The sequence below is a fragment of the Myxine glutinosa genome, chromosome 2 (genome assembly GCF_964187855.1).
Source record: "Myxine glutinosa chromosome 2, kmMyxGlut1.1, whole genome shotgun sequence".
Lineage (NCBI taxonomy): Eukaryota > Metazoa > Chordata > Myxini > Myxiniformes > Myxinidae > Myxine > Myxine glutinosa.
The window spans coordinates 86397240-86417181 of record NC_136262.1 but is presented as its reverse complement, the minus strand read 5'-3'; the positions used below and the strand labels follow the sequence as shown (position 1 = coordinate 86417181).

The window sequence follows — 19942 nt, the reverse complement described above, 5'->3', positions numbered from 1 at the left end:
GAATTTCAGAGACTGCACCAAAAAGAGCAGGTGGGCAGTTATGCTGCAAGGTGTTGCTTTCATTTTGGAATATGCATAGAAGCTGTTAGCAGCAACTCCTTAAATATTTTCCAACTTTGCGAGAGATATTAAAGGAAAGTAGCCATTGCCAAATGGGCATGCATGGGAGACGGAGGTGCTTGCGAGTGACAGACACCCTTGGTGGTTCTAAGACGTACGATTTTTGCTGTCTTCCCACTGCTCCTCAACTGCTGCACGGCGAATGCATGGTCCACGTCGTCCATCAACTTCCCGTTCACCATCACCACACGATCATTCTCCCTGCAACATCAGCAAGTGTTCAGCATGGTCAAATGTCTGCCACCAAGTTCAGGAACATTGGACAGAGGCAGGAAACCAAGAAACTCCAGCCAGGCTAAAGACATCATTGGACCCGTGTTGTTACTTATTCGGACTCTTTCTGCATTTATAATCGAGAATGCCCGTCGTACCCTCCAGCTCATCGGACTTCCGTCCAGTTATACAGTATTTTCATGCAGACATCTAGGCCATGAGGCCTGGGAAGAAAACGTTCTGAGGATATGTATTTTGTGCACCATGGGAAACTAAATTTTTCTGCTTACTCTCAAACGAGTCGTTTGGCAAACGCAAAACTGTGATATAGAAAGTCTGATTACCCGATGGTATTTGTTGCACACATTAACATACCCTCATGTTCATTAGACAATGATTTATTTTGATGATCAATCATTTTGAAGTCTTATTAAGCTTTAATCACAGCTCACCTTAGCCTCATGATAGTTTGACTTAATTTTTACGGCGTAGCCCCTCGGGCAGAGCCGTCTAGAACATTGTTTGTCCGTCGGTATATATGTATGTATGTATGTATGTATGTATGTGTCCCCTCAAATGTATACCAATCAGAGCTGAGAATCTGGTCACATGACAGGGTGATGTCATTACAGCTGCTGACTCTCCACACACCGCCATTTTGATTTATATGCCGTTCATGCCGAACATATCGTCAAACCAGTGCATTCATAAAGTATTCAGACCCCTTCACTTTTTCACATTTTGTTACGTTGCAGCCTCATGCTGAAATCGTTTACATTCATTTTTTCCCTCATCAATCTACACTCAATACCCCAAAATGACAAAGAGAAAACAGGATTTTAGAAAGTTTTGCAAATTTATTAAAAACAAAAAACTGAAATATCACATTGACAAAAGTATTCATACCCTTTGCTATGACACTTGAAATTTATCTCAGGTGCCTCCCATTTCTCTTGATCATCTTTGAGATGTTTCTACACCTTGATTGGAGTCCACCGGTGGTAAATTCAATTGAATGGACATGATTTGGAAAGGCACACACCTGTCTATATAAGGTCTCACAGCTGACAATGCATATCAAAGCAAAAACCAAGCCATGAGGTCGAAGGAACTGCCTGCAGAGCTCAGAGACAGGATTGTGTCGAGGCACAGATCTGGGGAAGCCTACAAAAAAATTCTGCTGCATTGAAGGTTCCCAAGAGCACAGTGGCCTCCATAATTCTTAAATGGAAGAAGTTTGGAAGAACCAGGACTCTTCCTAGAGCTGGCCGCCCGGCCAAACTGAGCAATCGGGGGAGAAGGGCCTTGGTAAGAGAGTTGACCAAGAACCCGATGGTCACTCTGGCTGAGCTTCAGAGATCCTGTGTGGAGATGAGAGAAACTTCCAGAAGGACAACCATCACTGCAACACTCCACCGAGCTGGGCTTCATGGCAGAGTGGCCAGATGGAAGCCTCTCCTCAGTGAAAGACTCATGAAAGCCCACTTGGAGTTTGCAAAAAAGCACCTAAAGGACTCTCAGACTGTGAGAACAAGATTATGTGGTCTGATGAAACCAAGATTGAACTGTTTGGCCTCCGTTTGGCACTAGATTCAAAACCATTAATGAACCGCTGGCTTGGCAAGCGCTTGCTAGCTGCTTGGTAAACGAGCACACCTCCAAACCTTTTGGGGTATATAGATCACAGTCGATCTTCGCTCAGTGCTGTAAGTAAAACTTACCTCACGGATGTCGGGATTCCTCCAAATTTCTTTGTTTAATGTTATAAACAGCATTAGCGAATGTTTGCAAAGCTAATCATGTGCGTTTGTGGTTTATAATATTTTACAAATCCGGCTTCGCCGCTGTTAGACTTTTGGTCTTGTTTTACAGTAATCTAAAGCTAATGGAGGAAGTTGCACATTAATTAAATTACATGGACATAAGTACATAATGAAAAACAATGTGGTGGTGTGCAAAAGGTTGTGGAAGAGAGATTTTACAAGGAAGGAAAAGTGGTTCCTGTTTCATTGAACATCAACGACATTGAGTTCCACATCGCTATTCTTTGCATCACAAGTATGCAGCATAAGGCTGCGGAGTAGCAATAAATGGCTGAGAGCCCAGTTGTGCTGCTGATGCAATACCCTCTGTAGGTTAGGGCAGGAATTTGGAATCTGGCCATGGTGCTGGAGATAGCTCGCGTACTCTTCGCAAAGGACACCATGGGATTTTTAATGTCTACCAACTAATAACGGCAGATGGGATGCCCAGTTGAACGTCCAACCGAGGGACAGCACACACATTGATGAATCACCATGCCTGCAAAACTTCGAGATGAGTTTATAGCAGGGAAGAGATTCAAACCCAGGCTGGACAGCTTGGAGGCAAGTGTGCAAACCCCGAGGCATAACCGCAAGTCCATGGCAGCAAAACTAGGCAATTAAAATAAACCAAAATATTACTGTAAAAGGTTATTAGAGATGTATGAAGTGCTCGGTCCCTGTTGCGAAAAAGGTTAAGAACCACTGCTCGAGGCCATCTGCTCGAGCCCTGGGGAAATGATACCAATTCTGACAACAAATACTCTCGCTCCCAGAGGGAGCAGATATTGACTATTACATACATATGTACAGTGCCTTCAGAGAGTATTCCCCAACAACTGACATTTTTCACATTTTGTTATGTTACAGCCTGAATTCAAAAACGATAAAATCGAGAATTTTTTTGGTCTCTGATCTACACATAATACCCCATAATGTCAAAGTGGAAATTGGTTTTTGGCATTTTTTTTACTAAAGAATTCAAAATGAAAAGCTGAAATGTCGAGTCAATAAGTATTCAACCCCTTTGCAATGACACTACAATTTGAGCTCAGGTGCATCCAATTTCCTTTTGTCATCCTTGAGATGTCTCTACAACTTGATTGGAGTTCACCTGTGGCCAATTCAATTGACTGGACATGATTTAAAAAGAAACTCACCTTTCTACATAAGGTCCCACAGTTTTTAGTGCATGTCAGAGCAGAAACTCTACCATGAAGTCCAAGGAACTGTCCATAGAACTCTGAGATAGAACTGTGAAGAGGCATAAATCTGGGAAAGGGTATAAAACAATTTCTAGTGTTGAAAGTTCCTAAGAGCACAGGGAACTCCATCATTAGGAAATGGAAAGAATGTGGAACTCCCCAGACTCTTCTTAGAGCTGGCCATCTGATCAAACTGAGCAACCTGGAAGGATAGGACCTTGGTCAGGAAGGTGATCAACAACCCAATGACCACTCTGACAGAACTACAGAGTTCCTTCCCTGAGATTGGAGAACCCGCTGGAAGGACAACAGTCTCCGCAGCACTTCACAAATCCAGGATTTATGGGAAAGTGGCCAGATAGAAGCTACTCTTGAGAAAAAGGCACATGACAGCATGCCTGGAGGTTGCAAAAAGGTAAGTGAAAGATTTGAGAGCACAAGGCAAAATATTCTGTGGTTTGATGAGATGAAATTAGAATTCTTTGGCATGAATGCAAAGCGCTATGTCTGGTGGAAACTGTGAACTGCTCATCACCCATCTAACACCGTCCCTGTCGTGAAGCGTGGTGGTGGCAGCATCATGCAAAGGGGATGCTTTTCAGCATCAGGGACTGGGACATTTGTAAGGACAGAGGGAACAATGAATGGAGTCAAGTACAGTGTAACATACTGGGATTGACTTTGGCCAATATTCCGCGATATTCTCACATAAAGTTTGAAAATATTGCATACAATTTTGGCCAGAGCGATAAAAAAAAAAAAAAAAAAACATTCGCGTAGAGCGTGTCAGTTGTCGCGGTATCGTTTTCAGGCGAATCCGTTTCAAATCGTGTACTTACTACTGCTTTTGTCAGGTCTGGAAGTTGTCAAAGACGAAGCTATTCTGAACTGTAAACAGACCGTAGCCATTTTAATTTCCCTGTCACGCTTTACGGTAGCCGTGACAATGTTTTGCGGCATTAAACGACGGCTTTTCGGCAACCACGTGTTCGCTGTCTGCAGTAGTTTCTGGATTACGCTTTTTCCGAAAATGCTGCCGAAAAAGAGACCTCCGCAACCACAGCCTGATGGGCAAAGTATAAAACGATTCATTATAGGTACCAGCAGTAGTTCTAACACCGAGGACAACCAGGATGATCCAGCTAGTGACCGTGTGCAGTGCGAAAGCGGGACAGTGGTCAGGGCCGCCACAGTGCAGACAGATACTTCCGGCAAAACTTTAATAACGTTTCAAGACAGCTGTGCCCTTAAATTCAGAGACTGGCTGAAATTTGATGCCGATCAGAACAAAATATGTTGTTCACTGTGTAGATCGGAGAAGTTAGTCAACAGTCTAAGTCAAGGTACAAATAATTTCAAAACGACTACAATAACCTGACATATATCGTCATCTGATCACCAACGGATGATGGTGGTGATGATGATGATGATTTGCTCTCTAAGGTTAAGAACATTGTTTCTTGTCTTATGATAACAATCTATCTTCAGGGAGGCGGACATTGTCATGTGATCAAACAACATGACTTTTGATGTTTTCAATCAGTATTATTAAATGTGATCAAAAGTGCTAATTCATGGCAACTTATGTGTTAAACTTATCTGAAGCATGGTTAATCATTTACGCAATAAAAGCCACAGGGAGTGAGACAGTCTATTTGAATACAGAAAGAAACACACAAGTCTTTGTTTTCTTGACCATATATATTTTTAATTAACACCCCGAGAATAATGAGATTTGACGAGCACGAGTAAAATTTTATCTCAAAACAATTTTGTATAATCCCATCGTGTTTGGAAAAAATTTCATTGTTTTGTACACTATGGAGATTTTTCTCCCATTGCTAAAATCCTCCAGGATAATCCCTGAACATATTGTGCTTTATGGTAATCGAGCAGATGTCCCTGATCGGGAGCAAGGTTGGGCTTCCGGGAAGGGGAGAGGTGAACGGGAGATCGGGCGCGATGGCGACTGGCTTGTAGCTCGGGTATTGAAAGGGGATTAAACATTTTGCCTTTACTGGACTGGCCTTCACGTGATACACTTCATACAGGCAAATCCTTGAAGAGAACCTGCTTCAGTATGCAAAATACCTTAGACCGAGGCGAACATTTACATTCCAACAGGACAATGACCCCAAACATAGAGCGAAAGCAACACTGGAATGGCTTCAGAACAAGAACATGAAAGTCCTAGAGTGGACCAGCCAAATTCCCGAAATGAATTCCGTTGAGAATCTGTGGAAAGACTTGAAAATGGCTCTTTACTGACCGTCCCCATCCAAGTTTTTTTTTTTTTTTAGTACACAAGATCAAGGCTCGTGTAAAAGCTAACATTAATCACAAAAAAAAGAAAACTGACATGAAAAAACATAATAAAGGGAGCGGGAGACAAGATGGGGAGAGAGGGAAGCACACAAGTACAACAGTAGAGAACAGGGACATTGGGAGAAATGTGGGAGGGAGAGGGCTTGGGGAGAGGATGCATAGGAATGGGGGGGGGGGGGGGGGATGGGAGAGGTATAAAACACATGGAAACAGGCATGCTTCCGTCTGTCCTCCAGGCATGCTTCCTAGGACTTGAAGGAAAGAAGTCGGAATTTCAAAAAAGTGGATCTGGGGTGAATTAACGGGGGTAGCAAAGATCAAGGTTTTGGAAGGGGGAAGATAAGAGATGGTGGTGAACAGCTGTTTTAAAGACATGGAGGGAGGCGTGGGATTGAAGAGAGTGAGGGAGTTTGTTCCAGAGGCGGGAGAAAAGAGGAATGAAAGAGTGAAGGTGAGCAGAGAGTCTTGATTTTGGCAATTTCACCAGAAGAGGGTTGCTGGCAGATATTGTGCGACCTGTAGGAATATTTGGGGGACAGAGCACAGACAGAGCTGGGGGAGCTAGGCTGGAGAGGAGTCGGTAGAAGACAGAAAGTCCACCAACCTGCTTGTGGTGAGTGAGTGAAAGGCCCTCAGAGTTAGCTTCATCGTGGGAGATTCCAATGATTCTGAAAGCTTTGGTTTCAACAGCGTGAAGCCGAGCTAGGTGTGAGGCAGGAGCACCAGCCCAGAGGGGAGAACAGAATTCCATTGAGCTGTGGATGAAAGGCTTGTATGTGGTGAGGAGCTCAGGTGTGTCAAGGAAGGACTTCCCACGATGGAGGATGCCCAGTCGGTGGTGACTGGCTTTGGAGGCCAGTTTGGAAATGTGGTTTTCCCAGGAAAGATCATGACAGATAGTGAGACCCAAAAGCTTCAGTGGCAGAACTTTTTGGAGAGGATTGTTGAGAAAGTAGATTGGAGGGTTGTCCAGATGGTCTTTTCGGAGAGCCATAGTAAGAGTGTGAGATTTGTCAGGATTGAAAGACATGTTCCACTTGTTTGATCAGTCTGTGATTTTGTCAAGATCTGCAGAGAGTGAGGAGGATGCAGACTGCCAATCTGAGGGATGAGGTATGGAGTGGCAGAGAGTGGAGTCATCAGCAAAGAGATAGAGAGGGATTTCCCGAGAGTCGGAGAGATCATTGATGAAGACCAGAAAAAGCACAGGGCCGAGAATACTGCCTTGGGGAACTCCAGCCCGAACAGGAAGGAGAGATGAGTGAAATCCATTCAGGGCCACACGTTGACTACAACCAGAGAGGAAGTCCACAAGCCATGTGTGGAGATTTCCAAGGATACCATAGGAGGAGAGTTTGGTGAGCAGAGCGGGCTGCCAGACCGTATCAAAGGCACGTGATATGTCAAGGGTGACAGCTCCGATTTCCTCTTTGGCATTGAGGACCTCATCCATTGTTGAGACAGCAGAAGCAGCATGTCCAGAGTAGAATGACCTGTTCTGAATCCAAATTGATGATCCAAGATCAAGCCATTGAAGAGGCAGGATTGGATATCCGAAGCAATGTTTTTTCAATGTTTATTTTTCACGTGCGGAGTCAGCTGTGTAGCCATTTGAGGTAAGGGAGGGGATGGAGGGGGAACAAACAGCAGAAACAGATTTGACCAAGACGCCCCCAGGATTTGGAAGAGGGAGACAGGTTTGAGAGTTCAGTCTTGAGAGTGGAGAGATAGTGTTTCCTGGCTCTCCTGAGGGTAGACACACACTTGTTCTGGGCTTTGTGAAAGGAAATGAGATTGCCTTCCATTGGATTTGCTTTCCAGGAGACGAAGGCAAGTTGTTTCAGGGAAACTGCCTCACCACAAGATTCCGTGTACCATGGACAGGAGGAAGGGTATGACAACTGAAGACGAGATGGGATAAATCTGTGCATGAGAGAGAGCAATTTACTTTGGAAGAATTTCCAGGATGAGTTGATGTCAGAGGCAGTAGAGATGGGAGACCAGTCCAGATGATTGATGGATGCTTGAAGACCGTGCCAGTTGGCCTGAGTGAAATGCCAGTGTCGTCGATGCTGAGGAGGCTCTCTGAGATTGGCCAGAGAGATGTCCACTTTAACAAGCATATGGTCAGATGATGGCGAGGGTTTGACAGAGCGTGAGCAAATCTGCAAGGAAGAATGGGAGAAATTCCCAAAATCCAGATGGGAAAAGCTGATACAGACATACCCAAGAAGACTTGAAGTTGTAATCACTGCCAAAGGTGCTTCCATGAAGTATTGACTCAGGGGGTTGAATACTTATGTGAATTCGATATTTCTGTGTTTCATTTTTAATTATTTTATTTAAAAATTCCAAAAGAAAATCCACTTTGACATTATGGGGTATTATGTGTTTATCAGTGACAATGAAATCTCCATTTAATCCATTTTAAGTTCAGGCTGTAACACAACAAAATGTGAAAAAAATCAAGGGGTGTGAATACTTTCTGAAGGCACTGGACGTTGTACCCTTGGCTTCCCCCACCACTCTTTCCATTTATTTGTTTGCTCCTGTACTTTCCAACTGACGCTATTGTGAAAATATATGGAGAACTCTGCAGCACAAATGGACTATTCTTAGTCAATACAAATGTGCTGTAGGATATCAAAGTTCATTTTCTGTTTTGCAGTTGCTTGCATTTTTGCTCAAATTGTTGGCATAAGGCAATTCATCATTTGCTGCTGTGTTGTTCATGTAGTCAGATCAGCTACATAACCAGGCAAGACAGGTTTGCTGAATGATAAGAGCATGGGCTTTCATATTGGCTGAACCTGAACCACAATCCAAGTGATCCATGGAATTTCACTGAATTTCCAGTTGGTTGCACCAACAATTGATGGGCTCAGAACCTCGTATATTGAAACATTTTTTTTATCAGCAAGTGATTATGTGGCTTCAAAAATAATAAAGAGTTGGCCTCCGAAAAATGTGATTTATGCTTCATGTGAGATGTATAAATGAAGGAAGCATTATATAAAGGGTACCATTTATTATAAATAATTATAACCATTTATACTGTGGAGGAGCCTTTTACTCAACAAAATGCTTACACAATACACACACACAATACACACACACAACACACACACACAAACACACACACAAACACACACACACACACACACACACACACACACACACACACACACACACACACACACACACACACACACACACACACACACACACACACACACACACACACACACACACACACACACACTCGCGAGGATGATATGTCTTCACATAAAGCACAAAATATTGACCTTCGTGAGTTTCTGAGTGACTGAATAGACTGAACCAGGATCCAATTTACCATCTGCTTCGGCAAGGCCTTTAATTATGGCCTGAAGGTCGATTTAGGAGAGTGTGCAAATGCCAGTATCATCGGCATTTTGAAGCTCGACAACTGAAGTAGGAGCGATCTTGGTCTATGAACAAAGTTGGCTGGAATTGAACAGCTTCCCATCCATCCTTTAGCAAATTTTGTCCCATGTGGAGGTTTGTCCATCACAAGGTGGAGGATGATCGCTATGAAGATGGCAAAAAGACGGGGGCAATGCCACAACCTAATGCTTCATATTATATGTCTTGATCTCAAATGGTTCTGTTCTACTCACATTGCTTTGGAGGCTTGCAGTCATGTTATCGTGAAGCAATCACAAGATGGTGATGAACTTTGTGGGCCATCCCATGTTTGATAGGATTCTCCACAAGGCCTCACAGTTAAATGAGCCAAATGCTTTGATTAGGTCGATGAATGCCATGAAAAGTGGTGGGTGTTGCTCTTGACCAACCTCCTGCAGTTGACGCAAAGCAAAGATTAAGTCCATTGTCCCTCAGTTTGGTCTGAAGCCACATTGGGTCTCCAGAAGGATGTCCTATGCAACAGGTGATAAGCAGTTTGCTCATATCTGGGCAATGATCTTTCCTGCAATGGACAGCAGGGCCACGATAATTCCCAGTCTGCTTTGTCCCTTTTCTTGAATATAGTGACAATCATGGCATCAGATCCTGAGGAGGAAGGCTTGCAGTTGGGTTATGATCTCCCTCAAGACTTACATAGGAATTCCATCACCTCCTGTTGCCTTGTCTTTCATTCTCATGATAACATTGCAAATCTCTGCAGGGGTTGGCTGTTGGTGGTACTCCGTGGTCATTACAGATTGGTTACTGGGGATAAAGTTGAAGACACTGACATCAACATCAGTGTCACGGTTCAATAGGGTCTGAAATTGCTCTTTCCATCATACAATGATGAATTCACTCACTATCTTTGAGAAGGCTATTACCATATTGGGATCTTAAGGCCCTTGCATGCTTGGACCATAGACAGCTTTGGTTGCCTCCAAGATGCCGCATGTGTCATTTGTGTCTGTCATTGTCATTCTCATCAAACCAGTCCTGGTGCTTTCTGGTAGTGTGTCCAAGAGTCTCCTTGCAGGCAATGAGGATGGTTGATTTCAGTGCTACACTCCTTTCAGTGATAAATAGTGTTTCAGCTTCTCATTAAGGCACTGGCGAAATATCTCGTTTGGCAGGGTCTTTTAGACATGCCACATTGATTTACACCTTAACTGCCAACTTTTCTTCTGCCATTTTGAGCAATTTGAGTGTGGATGTTGCCATGATATCTTGAACTTGTTACTTTGGTGGTACATGATGTTTGTAATGATGAGCTTATGTTCCACACACTTAGTCAGAGGAGAATTTCATTTGTGCTGGACTTTACAACATGCTCTTTTCCAATGGTACCACTTCAGGGTTCCGAATCACACCTGACTCTGGCATTAAAATCTCCTAGAAGAATGAGTTTGTCTTGTTTGGGAATGTTTGAGCAGGTCCTGTCTAGATTGTTGTAGAACTCCTCATTAATAACATCTTCATCAAGAATTGGTGCATATGCACTGACAATGGTGGCCTGCTGGTTATTGGTCAGCTTCAGCTGGATGATCATGAGGCACTCGTTGATTCCAGTAGGTAGCTCGGAAAGTTGGTTGACAATTTCATTCTTGATAGCAAAGCTAAAATCATGATTTCATTGCATTCATTCTTGTTTCCCTTTCCAAAAAAGGTGTAACCACCACCACCAAACATTTTGAGTTGTCCTTCTCCAAGTTGGGGTTTGCCAAGTGCAGCGATGTCAAATCTCCGAAGTTCTTGAGCAACCATGGTAATCCTTTCCTTCAGGTTGATTGGCAGTTGGGTTGTCCATAAGGCTTTTGATGTCCCAGGTTCCAAATTTCATAGTGTGTTTCTGACTGCAGTATGATCCCTCTGGACGCGGTTATCCAGACAGGAATTTTCGACGCAATCTATTTTTGGGGCACCTTTTCTAGACTTAAGGCATGAGCAGAGTGGATCCCAAAAAGAGCTGCTCTATCATGAGTGCTGCTGCCAAAATTGCTCTCCTATATCAGTCCAAGAATGAGATAACCATCAACCATTCGTCGCCTATGTGTCTGTCTATGTCTGAGAACTTCCAGTCAACAAACCTGCTGCCGTCACCATTTGCCATAGGACTTGGTATCGCATCTATCAGAAGACACCTGTGTGAGATGTCTTTTGGCATGGGGATGTTGCACATCAACAACCATATGCTCATTGACAGGGCATGGTCCTTTTCCAATGGCTTTGAATCCAAGACGTTTGGGGGATCCTACACTGCTGCAACATTCTTACACCTCAGTCGTTGAGAAAATACATTTTCATTCACCTGATCTGCTGTTGAGAACTTCGATTGTATCCCTGGTCAGGGGGACGATGGGGTTACTCATGCTTGCCCAGTTCATGAGCCAAAAGGCTAACGGAGAGATGTAGGCACCTCATGGATCCTTGTTGGGCTACATTTTGAGAATGGTCCCAACCTGCCTGCCGAACACACCACAACACAGACCTCAGAGAAAAAGTCAGATAATGGTTTCTCAGGGTTCCATACTATGACTGGCCATCAGATTTATTGTGCTTTCAGAGTAGCACATTGCTTTGAATGGCATTTCCTCCAAAGCTAAGTCTCCAGAAGCTGACCACACTTGAAGTAACATTCGTGGAGCAATCCTGTTCTCGGTCTACATCAATAACCTCTTTGTCAATGCATAATCCATTATCATTTTGCAGTTAATGCCCTCCAGAATAGGAATATTCCTCACCCCTTCACCAGAAAAGGGGCAGCATCTGATCCCTCTCTGCTTATCTCGTTAAATTGACTTGGAACACGTCATTTATCGCGAGAAAGTCTGATATTCTCACTTTTCCCTTTCATAACAAATGGTTTGCAAATTCTCCAATACATTATATGGTCAGGTCCAGAGAGGTACACTCCCGAGAGCTCCAAGGACTTCCAATCAGCAATAACCTATCTTGCATAGGTTGCATCTTGGCAGTTTCCTGCACGCGCGAAGCCAGGAGTGAGCGGACCGTGCAGCAAGGCCTAGTTCCCGCCCACGGGCAGTGCAGCTTGTGGTTTCCTGCGCTAGGACGTGGAGGCCTGAGACGAACCGTGACGATTCCTGACGAGGTTCAAGAGCAGCTCGGAGGGAAGAGTTTTTCGGAGCTGTTTTCGGATGACGTGCTGATGTCCTTGGACTTCCCGCCAGGCGCTGGGCCAACCGGGCCGACGTGTGTGATATTCAGCAGCATAGATTCAACGAAAAGCCCGACCGAATATCGTCGCTTCGTGGCTGCTTTCCGCCGCCGAAATTCAGCATGGCTTGTGCGATTCTGCCCCTGTTTGGAGAACACCCAGCGAGGCCTTCATAGCGGCCGAGGGAGCAAGGCTTCCACTGCCGAAATCCAGCGCGGCTTGTAGTGGGGCGGCTTAGCCCAAATATTCAAAAGAATTGTGCATTTTGTGATACAAGCACCAAATTTGGCACACTAGTAGACTATCATATTATGAAAAGATCTGGATATTGGGCCATCTCAGATTCAGAGATTTGATTTTTGCAAGATTTGCAGATTTTGCAAGCTGAGATTGCAACGCCAGGGACGGCCGACTCCTTCCTACGAGCTGCCCACGTCACCCGCACAAGAAGAGCTCATCAAATCACTGCAGCGGCACTGCACATCCTGCAACACCGTGCGTATGAACGCCACTGTATGACATATGCTGATGATGCAGAAGACCTGCCTGAGTTCGAAGACTGGTGTCACCAGAGAGGAGAAGACATTCCCAACTTTCAGTACTGGGCAACTGTGCTGGAACTAGAGATGTTGGTACTGGTCTACGTGCGTTCTCTGCGGCAGGCTTCATTCACGACGTACCTTGATGCCCTGACGGAACTGGTCCCATGGTTCCATGCCTTAGACCACACACACTATGCCAGGTGGGTCCCTGTTCACCTGAGGGACACGGTTGCACTCCCAATGAAGCACCCAGATGTAGCCAGAGAATTCAGGGCTGGCAACTTCACTGTACAGAAGACGAAGAAGGTGTTCTCTTCGATCCCAATCGAATCGAAATCTTGCAAAAATCAAATCTCTGAATCTGAGATGGCCCAATATCCAGATCTTTTCATAATATGATAGTCTACTAGTGTACCAAATTTGGTGCTTGTATCACAAAATGCACAACAGGTTTGCTATGCTGCTACACTATTGGGCGATTTTGCCCCTGATTGGAGAACACCAAGCGAGGCCTTCATCGGGGCCAAGCGAGCAAGGGCGTGTCAGGACCTGGTTCGCGCCATTGATCGAGTGGTTCCCACCAACCGGAGCTGTTTTCGGATGACGTGCTGATGTCCTTGGACTTCTCGCCAGGCTCTGGGCCGACGTGCGTCGAAGTCCTTTCCAAGGGTGTGGTGCTGACCGGGCCGCCGTGGTACTGACCGGGCAAACGTAAGGCGTGGTGCTGACAGGGCCCCCGCAACCGTGATGCCCCCCCCCCCCCCCCCAGAATTTCCATGTTTTAAACGTTTCCCAGTGTTTACCCTGGATTAGAATAGGTACACCGTATCCCTGCATGTCGTAAGAGACGACTAAGAGGGTTGGCGTCAGGAAGGGCATCCGGCCATAAAAACATTGCCTCAAAAAGAGAACCATGACAATTACAACTACATATGGGCAGGGTACAGCCCAAAGTGGAGATCGGTTTCTGAGGTTTGGGACATGGAATGTAGGGACAATGACAGGGAGATCAGGAGAAGTGGTGGAAGTATTGGTCAGAAGAAGAGTGGACATATGTTGTGTGCAAGAGACGAGATGGAAGGGAAGTGGTGTGAGAATGGTGAAGGGTAGGCAGGGACAGAAATACAAGTTTGTGTGGCAAGGGTGCCTGGAGGGCGGGAATGGTGTTGGTGTCCTGTTTTCTGAGGAGTTTGTAGACAGTGTGGTGAGTGTGAGGAGAGTGAGTGATAGGTTGACGATGGTGAAAATGATGATTGGAAAGCTCTAGTTTTTTTTTTTTGTATACTGAATCGAGGCTCGTGAAAGAGCTAACATTTACTTCACAAACAAATCAACCAGACAAACAAAATATATAAAAAGAGGGAGCGGAAAACAAGATGGGGAGAGAAGGGGAAGCACACAAACACAACATTTGAGAGCAGGGAGATGTGTGGAAGGGAGAGGGCTTGGGGGGAGGAGGCGTGGGAAGGGGGGGGGGGTGGAGGGGGAAGTATAAAACACAAGGACACCAAGGACTTCCAGGACAGAAGTTGGTAATTCAAAAAAGTGGAATTGGGGTGAAATTAGCGGGGGTAGAAAAGATCAAGGTTTTGGATGGGGGAAGATAAGAGATGGTGGTGAACAGCTGTTTTAAAGACCTGGAGGGTGGAGTGGGATTGAAGAGAGTGAGGGAGTTTGTTCCAGAGGCGGGAGAAAAGAGGAATGAAGGAGTGAAGGTGAGCAGAGAGTCTTGATTTTGGCAGTTTGACCATAAGAGGGTTGCAGGCAGATCTTGTGCGACCTGTAGGAATATTTGCGGGACAGAGCCCAGAGAGAGCTGGGGGGGGCAAGGCCAGAGAGGAGTCGGTAGAAGATGGAAAGACCACCAACCTGCCTGCGGTGAGTGAGTGAGAGGCCCTTGGAGTTAGCTTCATCGCGGGAGATTCCAATGATTCTGAATGCTTTGGTTTCAACAGCGTGAAGACGAGCTAGGTGTGAGGCAGGAGCACCAGCACAGAGGGGAGAGCAGTATTCCATTGATCTCGGTGAACGTCATCTCGGGCTATGCTCCGCAGGTTGGTCAGAGCGAAGAAGAGAAGGACAAGTTCTGGTGTGCGATAGATAAGCTGATGGAAAACGTGAAAGATGAGGAAGTTGTTGTCCATCTAGGTCTGCTCCTACCACATGTGGGAAGGAGTATGGATGGTTTTGAGGGAGTTCATGGGGGTTACGGATATGGAGTGAGAAATGGAGAAGGTGAAAGGATTTTGGAGTTTGCTAATGGAGCTGATTTGTTGATTTGTAATACTCAGTTCCAGAAAGAGGATAATAAGCTTGTTACATACACGTCAGGTGGGTCGACGACAACCGTTGACTACCTGATGGTGCGTAGGCGAGATAGGGGGCACCTCCGGGACACAAAGGTGATCCCGGGGGAGGAGGCTGTTTCACAGCACCACTTGGTTGTCTGCGACATAAGGGTGAAAGGTGCGAGGAGAGCTCGGCGGGTGAAGTACCAACCGAGAATGAAGGTGTGGAGGTTGAAAGAGGTGACAGTAAGGGACGCATTAAAAGAGAGGCTAAGTAGGGTAGAGGATGATGTTGTTGAGCTTGAAAGTGGTTGGATGTCAATGAAAGCTAGTCTGTTGGGAGCCGTTGGTGAGGTATGTGGATGGACAAAAGGACCACCGAGGCACTCGAAACATGGTGGTGGGATGATGAAGTTGGAAAGAGGATTGACGAGAAGAGGAAGAAGTTCAAGGAGTGGCAGAAGGCGAAGGGTACGGGAGCAGAAACAGCAGAGCATGAAAGTTATAAGGCAGCCAAGAAGGCTGCAAAGAAAGAGGTAGCAAAGGCGCAGGAGGCATGTAGGAAAATGTTTGGAGAACGCTTGGATTCGGAAGAAGGTCAGAGAGCAGTATTCAGGATTGCAAAGCAGATAGCGAAAGAGAGGTGTGATGTGATGGGGGTGAGTTGCTTGAAGGATGAAGTGGGACAAATCGTTGTGGACCCAGATGGAATTAAAGGAAGATGGAAAAGATAGATGGAAATGCTGTTGAATACAGAGAATGAATGGGATGGCAACATAGAGAGCAACCCAGTTTTAGGACCGGCAGAGAAGATAACTGAGAAGGAAGTTGAGGAAGCGATAAAAGCAATAAAATAAAAAAAAGCGGGAGGGCCGACGGGAGTTGTGGGAGATATGTTGAAGGCAGCAGGAAGTTGGGGTGTGAAGAGAATGACAGAGATCTGTAATCTGGTGGTGAAAGAAGGCCGCATTCCAGTGGATTTGGAACTGAGTACCCTCGTCCCTCTGTACAAGGGGAAAAGTGGCCCTCGAGATTGTGGCTCGTACCGAGCGATAAAGTTATTGGAGCATGGAATGAAGGTATTGGAAAGGGTGTTGGAGAGGAGGATAAGGAAGAAAGTGAAGATCGACGAAATGCAGTTTGGATTTATGCCAGGAAGAGGAACGACAGACGCGCTTTTTATTGTGAGGCAGTTGCAGGAGAAGTACCTGGAGAAGAGGAAGAAGTTGTTTCTTGGGTTTGTTGATCTGGAGAAAGCATTCGATAGGGTTCCACGTAAAGTATTGACATGGGCAATGAGGAAGTTAGGAGTGGAGGAATGGTTGATCAGAGTAGTGATGGCAATGTACAAAAGAGCATGCACAGCTGTAAGGACGAAGGACGGGAACAGTGGTGAGTTTGAGGTGAAGGTGGGAGTGCATCAGGGGTCGGTACTACGTCCACTACTATTTGTAGCTGTGATGGAGGTGCTGGCTCAGAACATAAAGGAGGGTTTACCGTGGGAGTTGTTGTATGCAGATGATCTGGTGTTGATTGCGGAAAGTATGGATGGACTGAAGGAAAAGATGAACAAGTGGAAGGAATGTATGGAGACAAAAGGTCTGAAGGTGAATATCGGAAAGACAAAGGTGCTGGCAAGTGGTAAAGCATGTGGTGAGGTGGAAAGAATTGGGAAGTGGCCCTGTGCTGTGTGCAGGAAGGGTGTCGGAGTGAACTCCATTCAATGTGCAATGTGCGCTGAGTGGGTTCATCAAAAATGTAGTGGTCTGAGAGGGTCATTAACCAGTGTGTCAGCTACATTCAAAGGTAAGGTGTGCACAGAGGGATCTGCAGATGGAGGAAATGTTGAGTTGGATCTTGGAGACGGCGTGAAGCTGGAAGGTGTGAAAACATTTTGCTCCCTCGGAGACATGCTGAATGGAGAAGGTGGATCAGACTCGGCAACGGTTGCTAGAGTGAGATGTACATGGAAGAAGTTTCGGGAACTGAGTGGCGTGCTGATGAGGAGGGAAGTGTCGTTGAAGCTGAAGGGAAAGGTGTATGCTGCATGTGTGAGAAGTGTTATGATTTATGGGAGCGAGACATGGGTAATGAACGTAGAGCAGCAACGAAGGTTGGAAAGTGTGGAAATGCGAATGGTTCGATGGATGTGCGGAGTATCGTTGAGAGAGAGGAAGACAAAATGATGAATTGCGAAAAATGATGGGAATAGAGCCTGTGATTGATGTTGTGAAGAGGAACAGGTTGAGATGGTTTGGTCATGTGTTGAGGAAGGATGAAAGTGACTGGTTGAGAAGAGTGATGGAAATGAATGTAGAAGGAAGTAGAGGATGGGGAAGACCGAGAAAGACTTGGCCAAAGATGGTGGAAGAAGAAATGCGGGCAAGGGGGTTAACAAGGAGAGATGCAGAAAATAGGGCAAGATGGAGAAGATTGTCATGGGGACCGCAAGGCTAACCCCCGCTCTCGCAGGGAAAATGGCCTTAAAATGCATGATGTTGTTGTTGTTGTTGCATAGGTTGCATCTCCAAGTTTGCTTCCGAAATCACATGTCATCTTTGAATTCCCTTGAAGGCCAAATATTTTCTCAGCCATCCACAGCTTATAATGATGTATAAAGCTGAAATCTTGTGGAATATGGATCCATATATTGGCTTGTGCTGCTGCCCTCCATTGAGGCCACAGGGATTGAGGCCATATGTGTCACTGGTATTTTATGAAAAAGAGTCTGTGCTCTGGGGGATTGCTTCTTGCTCATCGTGTGAACAACTGTGTATGCATGCGCTCACAGGTGCGTGTTTTATGTGCAAAGGTTAAAGGAAGAGATTTTGAATCCACTGGTTAAAGACAGAAAATTAGGGAGTATGAACAATGAAAAGCATTTACAGAAACAGTACAGAACATTAGGCAACACGTATACAATTTAAATCACCGTTTGGGCACATTAATGACCCATCAGCAATTGTTCTCAAATCTCTGGAATATGTGCATACATGACAATCCCAAGTCCAGACATGAATCAATAGTAAAACAATTACATTGAGGTTTACCCCTAACTGAACTGGGTGATTTTGAGCTTTCCCTGACTGATCTCGGCTGCCGATGGTCTGATGAACTTGAAAATTTGCACATGTATAGATCATCACGTAATGAACGCGATGGTAAAATTATTTTTTTCATAATATTTTAATTCGTCTGATTATTGCATAATTATAGCCAGCGAATCCGGTGTTGTGAATGAAAGCGTATTATGTTGAAAAGGCAGATTTTGCTGGATCCTTTGAGAATTTCGAAGCATTGAGGCACCAAATCGCTCCATGGAGGCCGCCATCTTGTGGATGCGGAAGTATGCATAAACAATTGCGAAAAAGTTCAATAGAGGCTTTGGCTTCGCCGGCTTATTGCAGCTTTGCAGTCGGGTCATATTATTGTTCTATAATTATTCAGTATGTCTTAGACAACGTGCTAAAACACTCAGAATAAATTACAGGCCAATTGATATACATGTTACGGCGTAGCCCGTACGTAGGGTAATGCTGTCGAGAACAGCGTTTGTCTGTCCGTATGTCCCCACAAATGTACAACAATAAGGATCTGGTCATCTGGTGCACCAATCAGAGCTGAGGATCTGGTCACATGACAGGGGGACAGCATTTAGTAACCATTACAGTTGCATATTTTACTAAAAGGAAATATAATAACCTTCTGTGGAATGCTTTGGGGTCCCAGAGGATTTCGTAAGGAAAGTAGGAGGTTTCAGAAATTCCTCATTACAATTATGATTTTGAAATTCGATCAGCACGGACCTTATTCCCGAATCCGGAAGTGAACAGATGGTGGTTCGCTGGTTTCATAATATCTCAATACAATCGTAATTTTACATTATATTTTGATATAATAACACTATCTTACTATAATTCACCAAATGTCTGTCTGTCTGTCTGTCCGTCCGTCTGTTCCCAGGCACCGCAAAAACGGCTGAACCGATTGCAAAAAAATTTTGTGTGGGTAATCCTGGGACCCCCTGGAGTAAAATAGACTATATTGTTTTTCCAATTTTTTTTTCCAATTTCCAATTTTCCAGTTTTTCCAAACACGATGGAATAATATTTACCGATATGAACAGTGATGTGGCTTTTATTGAAATTCTACAAATACTGTTTAGATTTTGATGATTTGCCTGTGATATGATTTAACGGGTGTTTATATAAATCGTTTAAAAAAAAAAAGCCTTCAATTTCTGATATTTTGCCGTTTCATTTGGGTCTCCCAATTGAAGCCCCGCCATCGGGTGGGTACCGTTGCTGGTAGTATCAATTTGTGATTGGAATGATGAATGATGCTGTTTGGAATGAAAATATAGAGAATGTGCTGCCAATGCCTGATGTTCGACTGAATGTGGCACAGAAATGTGGAATTTATTGGTTCATCGTTTTCCAATTGCCGTCTTTTTTTACCCACGTCATTCACGAACCGGCTGTTCATGCCTGAAGTCAACAATATTTCATACTTGCATTGTTTGCTGACTGCTAATTGGTATCCCCACCTAGGTCATACTGTTCTCTTCAATTAAAGTATCACACAAGACCGGCTATGCCGCTGTCAGACTATCAGTCTTGTTTTAGGACATGTAACAACTACTAATTGTCATGTGACACCTGAACGATAATACGATTTGGACGCATGTGGTATCAAAATGTGCGCAACGGCCGAGAGCAAAACGTCATGAGGAGAATTTGAAATCCCCAGCGGTTGCGAAAAAAGTCTGGGGTAGGCCCCCCAGCTCCCTCCTCTCCCTCACACCCAGCTCCCAGTTCAGTTAGGG

General features: G+C 44.9%; 1 protein-coding gene across 13 annotated transcripts in view; it reads right to left on the bottom strand.

Annotated features, from left to right (window-relative positions):
- Positions 1–19942, bottom strand: part of LOC137422340 (tight junction protein ZO-1) — a 633827-nt gene that overhangs the window by 360026 nt on the left and 253859 nt on the right. For all 13 annotated transcript variants that reach the window (XM_078771176.1, XM_078771169.1, XM_078771173.1 and 10 more), the window contains one exon: positions 219–321. In XM_078771176.1, coding sequence (XP_078627302.1) covers positions 219–321 — 103 coding nt within the window. The remainder of the gene's footprint in view (positions 1–218; positions 322–19942) is intronic.